At 30.6% G+C, this 9,431-nt stretch overlaps 1 protein-coding gene across 1 annotated transcript; it reads right to left on the bottom strand.

Moving 5' to 3' along the window:
• Window positions 1-4,199: 4,199 nt before the first annotated feature.
• LOC101221147 (BEL1-like homeodomain protein 9) lies at window positions 4,200-9,191 on the bottom strand. The gene is made up of 4 exons (XM_004142136.3): window positions 8,325-9,191; window positions 6,058-6,389; window positions 5,920-5,980; window positions 4,200-4,942 (listed from the first exon to the last, which is right to left on the bottom strand). Exons 1-4 carry the CDS (start codon window positions 8,859-8,861, stop codon window positions 4,487-4,489), a joined length of 1,386 nt encoding a protein of 461 aa, XP_004142184.1. The 5' UTR covers window positions 8,862-9,191; the 3' UTR covers window positions 4,200-4,486.
• Window positions 9,192-9,431: the final 240 nt, after the last annotated feature.

The following is a 9,431-nucleotide window of genomic DNA, read 5'->3' on the forward strand; positions in this document are numbered from 1 at the left end:
GAGACCATCTCCCGACCTCTTTTATAACCTTCCCCAACGCACTCCGAAGTCGGGGGAACTATGACTTGTGTTGTAGTGAATGTTAAATTCCAACACATTGCTTAGGTGCCAACGTATAATATTCCCGTTCAAAATAACCAATATGTTAGATTTACAATAATTGAACACACAAATACAAAATAGACAAATACTTCGTAAGGCAACTACGGTTACAAACTATACATAATGTATCTTGATCCTAAATGATAATATATGACATGAATTTCCGATTATGACAACTTGAATGTATCTAATTTGAAAAGAATGATACTTGAATTTAATACGAATAATCTACAATAGAGTATAATTGCAAAGTCAATATACTTAGGTGTCTGTAAAATATATGAAAGACACTGTATTTCGATGAACATAAGCACATATTTTTTCCATACAACCAAGCAAATCTAACAATAACATAAAACACTTCGAAGAATTAACAATTTCATAACAAACTCCAGGACTTAAAAATGATAACTAAGAACTAAGGAAAATGCTAAAATGGAAACTTAACGTTGTATGTGTTCTTTACCAGACCTACAATTGTGATCTCTTTGACCACACCTGCTGCAACGAATAGTAGTTTTTTTTCTTTAAAAATGAAGTAAACCTCTTTTTTAGGTCTCCTAACTGGATGCTTAATGTGGGGTGGAAGAACTCCATCGTTGCCACCTCGGTATATATTGCTAATTTCACTACCAATATAACGTGTTCCCTTATTGTACAAGTTTATCAAATTTGAAACATAGAAGAACTTATCAGTATATATATGCAAATGATTATTCCCTGCAAATAGTGAAACAAAAAATAAAATTTGACTGGAGTACACGTAAATTACAGTGTGTTTCTAGGTACTAACCAATTTTAAATTTTGCAAAAAAGAAATTATAGTGTATTAGTGATTAAGTAAACTTGGTTTGTTTCAAGTCAGTGCATTCGAGAATGTTGACAACATAGCATATGAGGCCTCCAGAGTACCCCTAAATGGAATTCAAATGAGACTTGGAAAGATTTGAATTTTTGCAGTCATCCCAATAATCGGTCAAACGAAACAAACCGTGAATATATTTGTCATTATTATAGGGGAGGATGCTGCAATCTTGTTCAGCAACAAAATCGCAGATTTAATTAGAATTTATTAAGGTAGAAGGTTGTTCGTAAAAAATACAATGTTTTTGTGAGATCTACGATATCCACCCTCATGTTTGAGCCATTAAAATATATTGTACTTTGAATCTATGAATGAGATTAACAAAATTAAATTAATGGGTTCGTTTAGCTGTTGCCATTTTTCTTATTACTGTTTCTTTTTGTCAGTTTTCACGTTGCTATCTACGATTTTGCTATTTCTACGGTTAACTCCAGAACGAAAACGGAAACAAAGTGTATTTGAATAGGATTCGGGTTGTGAGGGTGATAATAGGAACTTTTGGGCTCGAATTGTGGGGCTTTTCTGTTGGGTTTCCATCCTCTTAAACTAGAGTTGGGCTGTTCTTTGATGTGCATCCAATTTAGTGTATTTTATAGGATTCCCCTAAGTGCATTTGTGGGTTAAAATATATAAGAAATTTAGTTATTTGTATAGTTATTCCTTTTTTCTTTGGGTTATTTTGCCATTTTTCAGTTGAAACTTAAAATTAGAGGTGAAATTGGGTTGGGTTGGGTGGAGTGATTTTTTTTTCAAACTATTCCGACTCAAAAGTAACATGGTTTTGTATTGTAGAATAGAAACCGACTCAACATCATATGAAAGGTAGGATATAAAAATTAGGAACTCAATTGTTAAACCTCTAATATTAAATTCTAAAACCCACAATCTACTTGACAACATTCCAAAAAAAAGTGTTAGGTTTAGATTACTTTTTGATCGAAGACCAAAAGATGAAACTAAGTTTTGAACACTTCACAAACAAGATAATCAAATTTATATGAATGTTTAAGTATGCAACTCTAGATCAAGAATTGTAAAGGTCGATGATGAATCTTTGTCATCAACACAGAGAAAAATTTTCATTCCAAAATCAACATCCAAAAATTGTCTTTTACAACCTAATTGTTATGCTTAAATACCCTCACAATAAAACTTTAATGCAACCTAATAAAATTACGACAAAATTAGGCATAATTAAATGTTATAAGAAAAAAAGATAAAATTGGAAACAATAAAGAAGCTATACTTAAATTAATAAATAATATACTAATTATAATAACTTAGAATCCTAGTCGCTTCATATCATTCTCTCCTCGTCAAAAGAGTCGTCTTCAAATCTAAATTGTCGTCTTAGTAGATGATCTATATAGTTATGAGATGTTAGAGATACATAATTAAATTTACCTTCAACCATTAGCTTAAGCTTTTAGATAAATTGATGGTTTAATTTGACGACCATATTGAAGAGTTCATGACAAGTTTGGAGCAACATTTTTAGGGCAATATCTTTGTTTTGTACCTCAAAATTCACATATGTACAACATTGCTCCTTCATTAATTCTATCATTCTTTCTCAATGGAAATGATTGGTTTCGTTAAAAGAAGACACATTCCCCCTTTCATTGATATAAACATTGTATATCGTATATAATTGAAATAACTCTCATATACATATACATATAATGATGAAAAGGCTTAATCACATTCATTTATTACCATATACAACCGCATATTTCTTAAGTGCACAAACATAACCATTTTTACAATATACCATCTCATTCAACACTACGTCTTTTATGTTCAAACTAATGTACTTCATATATATATATATACATATATATATACTTTCAAAAGATAAACTATGATATATATATTTATTACAACAGTTTTTACAATGTACTATGTTATATACTATAATATATAAAATGTATATTTTCAATTTTAGTATATTTATCAACGCACAAAATTAAATAAATCATAATATATTTTCCAAAATATATATATATATATATAGAATCTCTAAAAAGAAATGAAAGTTGGTAAAATAAGGTCGACAAGGAGTACAAGACTAGAATAACATAAAAATAGGAATAATTTTTTTAAAAAAAATCCACACATACATACAATGATAATGCACCATTAAAGACGGGAAAATTTTGAATTTCAAGGTGAAGGAAAAAAAAAAAACCAAATTTGATACAAGTAAAAAATAAATATGTATTAGTTCATATCAACCCATTCCAAACCTAAATGGACAATAACACACCTAAGTCAAATTCAAAGTTATGTCAAGAAAATGATTTTTCATATTTTTCTTTCCATATTTCTAGAAAATGATGAAGTGTTATAGATTTTTTGACCTTGACTTGTACGTAATATTGTAACTTATTAGGTTATTCATGAAAATAATGATCAATTTAACTAATACATTCTTATCAATTTGGCCTATTGAATAATTAGGCCATTGATGCAGAAAACTCTAATAACTTCCAATCATTTCAATGTTAGCCTTGGTTAGAAACTTAAAGGATTATTTCACTTAATTATGTGTTAGAAATGTCCTTCAATTAAAAAAAGTGTCCTAAATTGAAGTTAGATGGGCTAAGAAGTGAACTATAAAAAGTCTTCTGATATAGAATATTTTTATCAATATTATGTTGGACATATGCATATTTAAAATTTATTTCAATTCATAATAGAAATCTTTTTTTTCTTTAATTATAAACTTGGAGGAGGGAAAACTTATTATAATTAAGATCAAATCTATAATATTTTTTTTACAATTTTGAATTAAAATTGGAAATAAGTATTTATATTTAAGGTGTAATTTTGATGAAATTAGAAGGTTTAGTGCTACATAAAATTTATATAACTTTAACAACCTTATAAACTTATTAAAAGAAGTTCTAATCTGATCCCATTATTTCTTCTCAAACTAAAGAGTGGGGCAAAAAAATCAATCTCCTCATCAACTTGAGAAGCTAATGGATAATTACCAACTTTAAATGACAATTACAATCCACTTAAGATGACACGTGAATAACCGTGATCTATTTGTCGAACTCGAGTTTAGAAATTCAGAATCTCTTTAAATGAACAAGCCAAAGAACACAAAGAAAACAATAATCTAATTCACATCAAACAATAATCCTTCAATTCCCAAAACCACAAACTCTGTAATGTTTTCTTTCCCCATCAGCTGCATGTGGTTAATTACAATATACAAAGTTGGTAATATATAAACACTTTATATAATATATACACATACACATACACGTTGCCTATAGGCAGATTCAGAGCTTTATGACAAAGTAATATTCAATATTACAAAGAAACACAAATGTGACATAACTCCAATTTCACCTCGGATTATATAAATTAATTCTTACAAAGTAGCTCAAAATTTGTCAGTATATTTATATATATTATGTCTGAATTAAATAACCCTAGCTAGCTGCCCATGATGTTCAAAATTGAACATCGTTAGCCAACATCCACATATATTATGATTTGCATCAATCAAAACCACTCATTTACAAACCCTTCACCGTTGGCTTCTAAGCCAAGGTTAAAATGATGAGCTGCATTGATGGGAAATGGCTCCGTGAGAGCGATACCGCCAGGGTGGTTCTGGTGGAGGCCGAGAGTTAAGGAAATGTTGCCGGGGGCGGCGTGAGGGTGGTGGGTGGGAAAGAAATTGGTGTTGGACAAATCTAGAGAAGGATGGTGGTGGTGGTTTGAAGAAGATGCATTATTGTTGTGGTGAGGTTTTAGTAAGGATTCATTTGTGGAGGAAAGAGGATCGTTGTTGTTGTTGATGTTGTTTAAGGCACTATTATTTTCAATATTGTTGTTATTGTTGTTCTTGTCTTCCTTTTGCTGAGATTTTTGAGCTTGCCTTGTTTCTAACATATGGATTTCTTCAACCATTGGTTTCCAAAGTCTCACTCTTGCATTGATGAACCAGTTTGATACCTGAACATATACATACAACTCCTAGGGGTGAGCAGAAGTCAAACAACCCATCCAAACAATTGAAACCAGCGGAAACCGAAGAAAGCTGGCTGGTTTTTTCTTCAATCCGTCCGTGATCTTGGGTTTCTTTTTCAGAATTTAGAACATATGATTTTGAAACGATTAAAATCACTACTCTATGATGATGAAAAAACAAAACGTGATAAAAAGTATGGGTGTTTTAGGCCTTCTTTTGTTGCCATTTAGATTTAGTTTCTTTGTTTTGTTATCTATTTTCATTCATAACAATGTTTTCAAAATTCAAGTCAAATTTTGAAAATTAAACCCTAATTTTGTAAATATTTGGTTTTTTATTTTTAGTTTTTGAAGCCGATAATGATACCCTTACACCTCCAACTTTCTTTCCATTCATCTAACTTTTACTATTATTTTAAAAATCAAACCAAGTTTTGAATACTCAAAATAGTAGTATTGAAACTTTTTATTTTTTAGAATTTGGTTATGAAATCAACTACTTTTTTACTTGAGCAAAATTATTATAAATACTGGGGAGAAAATAGACTCAAAGGAAACCTAAAATCTAAAAATGTACTTCTAAAAAACTTATAATATTTGTTTTTATTAATTAATTAGAATTCAAATGAAATATGAAAGACAACAAAATTGGTTCAGAACAAAAAATGAATTTGTTATCAAACATGAACTTAGTAATTTTAAAATCACTTCCAATTATGGTCTCGATCAACCCACAAACATCCACACCATAGCATGCACTGTACACCCTGAATTGATATTGCCGTCGATTAAATTTTCTAATGAAAACGAAGTAAAAATCTCACTCTTTAAATAAATTTAAATTTCAAGTGGATAAGTATTTATTATTTACTTAAGATTATATTAAATTTCAACTACTAATCTCAATAACCACAATGGAAATTTAGATATATATCGAAAATTTTATCTTACACTAGACACACCTGACTTCTCGAGAGTCCAGTCTGGTTGGCCAACATGAGCTTATCTGTATCCGTAGGATAACTGTAACGTAAAAAATCAATTAATAGGTTAAAGATTAATTAATAAATTCATTCATATTTTTTTAACACATCTCTTACGGATGAAGGAAGTGCTCAAAGAGCCAAGCTCGGAGGATGGTGACGGCGCTCTCGGGGAGGCCTCTCTGCGGGCGCCAGACAGGTTGGTGATCAAGAAATCCGGGACTGTGGTTGTGAATAGATCTTTGAGAATAAGGGTTTGGTTGCTGCTGCTGTTGCTTGTTGAATTGGAGCTGGTCGGCTATGGCATTTTTTAAGAATCTGAAGTGCTTAAACATGGCTTTTATGGCTAAGTTTGCATAGGGAGCTGCATTGCCAAGCCCTGCAGCGTACTCAAATGTCGTAACCACTGCTTGCATTTGCTGATAGTATAGCTTATATCTTCTATAAACCTGTACAAATTAAATGAGAAGGAACATTTTAGGCTTTAGAATCTAGGGCAGATTTTATATTCAATTTTCATACTTTTGTAGTTGAAAATATTCATATTATAGTAAAAAATTTGAAAGCTTGGTTTGTTTTTATTCACGTAGATTCAACATGTCTTTAAAATTAGTAAATCAAATAATTTACGCAATAAGTATTTAGACTTTTTCTTCTCTCTTTTATAGAATTAAATTAATTTTGTGAAAACTTTAATACTAATTGGGTGAGGAATGTTTTTCATATTGAAATTCATGTTTTTCATATTGAAACTCATTTTAATAAATAAAAGTTGAATATCAAATTTAATCTCTGCAGTTTGAAAAAGTTATTCGAATTTAATCGGATTATAAATGGAGTTTTTATAAACCATAAAAATAATTATCAAATTTTATCAAACCATGACATAACTAAATTCTAACTTTTTAAAGAAGTATATGATTAAATTTAGAACTAAACCTAAATGAAGCCCACAAAAATAAATCCATTGCTTTTCATTCCTTTCATTAAAGAACTACACCATTTTTCAGGCACAATTATTCAAAGATAAAATCTAAAAAAAGAAATCCTTCAAATATGACCTTTACCAAGTTGCAACATGCAAAAAAGGGATAACTAAACAGAACCAAAGTAACCTTGTTTTAAGAACATTTCCCTTTTTTTAGTCAATTTTCATAACTTCAGGTCTTTAATGTACTCTTTCTACGTATGACTTCCATAATCAACCATAGTCTTATGTTCAAAAAGTAAAAAACACACACACACCCAAACCAATTCATTGCAAAAAAAATTCAAAAAAAGAATCAGGGCTAAATTTTATAATTTGTTTAAAAAACGAACTTATGCATAAACATAGTTCAATAGTTTATAAGACCTCAAATTAATTATACGATTCAAATCTTCACTAGCACAATCAATAACATAATATTTTAAAAATTAAAGGAAAGACATATAGAAACATATAAATTGATAAGAAGGGTAGGCCTTAAACACTTTTTGGTGGGAATATCATCATAAACGCATAGAAAATCCCTTTCAAATTGATTCCCACCCCCCTCCCCCCTCCCCCTCCCCCCTTTATCTAAAATCACTTTAGACGACAAACATATATATTTATCCTCTATTAAACTTGGTTTTAACAATTATTCAACTCTATTGTGTGGTGGATCAGACACCTTAAATAAGAAACAATGGATGTTTGTGCATATATTCCCTTTCATTAACTTTATCAAAAAAGACAGATTTTGTTTGTCATCAAACACCACCCATTTGATGATCCCCAGCTCCTTAGTACAAAAAGAATCTAATGCACATAAAATAATTAGCTAGAGAGAGATTATTACAAAATTTAACTAATTAATTAATTATAACCCTCATTAATTTAATAACCAATCAGAATATTTATAACATACTCCATCTCGGTTTAATCAATACCCAACATCAAAATTATACTATAAAAGAAGAAGAAAAAAACCCAACTTTTGACATGTTTAATAGTAAATAATCATGATTCCATTTTTTTATATTATTATTTTTGTAGAATTAAACAAATTGAATACTAGGCTATAGCTTTAACAGAATTGTTGGAGAGTTCATTAATATAAATTTAATCCGTTTTAGTCCAATCAAAATCCATCACGTCAATCGGTGAAAGTCCATTTGTAATAAGTAAAAAATAAAAGATTAAAAGAAAAATATTTTATCTACCAATATAGAAATGATTAAAAAATGCATGTACACAATACAATAACAAAATACACGAAATTATCAAATTAAAAGCCTTTCTTAGATCTTAAATTTAATTGATAAAAAAAAAGTTCTACTATTTTTTTTTTATAAAAAAAAAGAAAAAACCCACATCGGAAAAATCAAAAGAACATATGGAAATTGGAAAAGAAAAATACCTCGTGAAGCATGGTAATAAGCCTAGATTTTGTGGTGTGGGTTTCATCAGCCGCGGGGGCGATGGGAATATCACCTTCCAAGGAGTCAAAAACGGCGGAATCCGGCAGGAGCTTGTCGTCGGAGATGTTAGGGGCGGCGTAATCAAATAAATCATGGAGGAGTTGCTGAGCTGGCTTGAAGAATTTAGAGGTTTTTAAAAGGGAAGTGGAACGAAAGGAGGCGTAACGGTGTTGGAGGTTAAGGTCAAGGGATAAGGGTGGTGGTTGTTGGTCGGAGGGGAGAGGAGGGAGGGCGGAGGAAGGGTAATTATGATGAAAAAGTTGAAAATTAGAGGAGGGGTTTTGATGAAAATCATCAAAATCGGGTGAAAAAAAAGAAGAAGGATCATGATATAAAGGGAAGAAATTATTATGATGATGATGATGATGATTATGATGAATTTGATTAGTAGAAATAGTATTACCAATTCCAATTCTAAGCTTGTCTCTCCGGCTTTGTTGTGGGACATGGCCGTAAACTTCAAAACCCTCCGCCATAGCTTAAGCTTAGCCAAAACTCTCCAAAAAAAAAAAAAAAAAAAGAATAAAAATATGGAATTGAATAAAAATATAAAATTAGGAGGGAGGGGGGTTTGTAATAATTAGAGGAAGATGGAGGAGAGGAAGAGATGAGAAACGATAGTAAGTGAAATAGAAAAATAAAAATAATTGGGTGAAGGAAGAAAGGGGAGGGGGGGTTAGGTTGCAAAGTTGAGAAGTGATTGGGGATTGGAGGCGTGGGATTCTCTCTATCACTTTCTGTAAGAAAATAAAAACATCCACACACACACACACACTAACTCATAAAATACTTTTACAAGTTACCCACAAAAAAAGAAAAAAATAATAAACTCTTTTTTTGGATTATGATAGGGTTTCTGAAGAGCTGAGGGGAGGGGGAAAGGAGGCAACCGGCTATTTCCGGTTAAGATTTTGATGTGAGTCTGACTGTGTGACTGTGACTGTGAGTGTTGATGGCAGCAACCGACTATTATTATTTTTTTTTTTAACAAATTACTGTAAACAATCAAACTTATTAAATTATTTCTAACATATAACCAATATAAT

Source organism: Cucumis sativus, chromosome 4 (genome assembly GCF_000004075.3).
Source record: "Cucumis sativus cultivar 9930 chromosome 4, Cucumber_9930_V3, whole genome shotgun sequence".
NCBI classification, from domain to species: domain Eukaryota; kingdom Viridiplantae; phylum Streptophyta; class Magnoliopsida; order Cucurbitales; family Cucurbitaceae; genus Cucumis; species Cucumis sativus.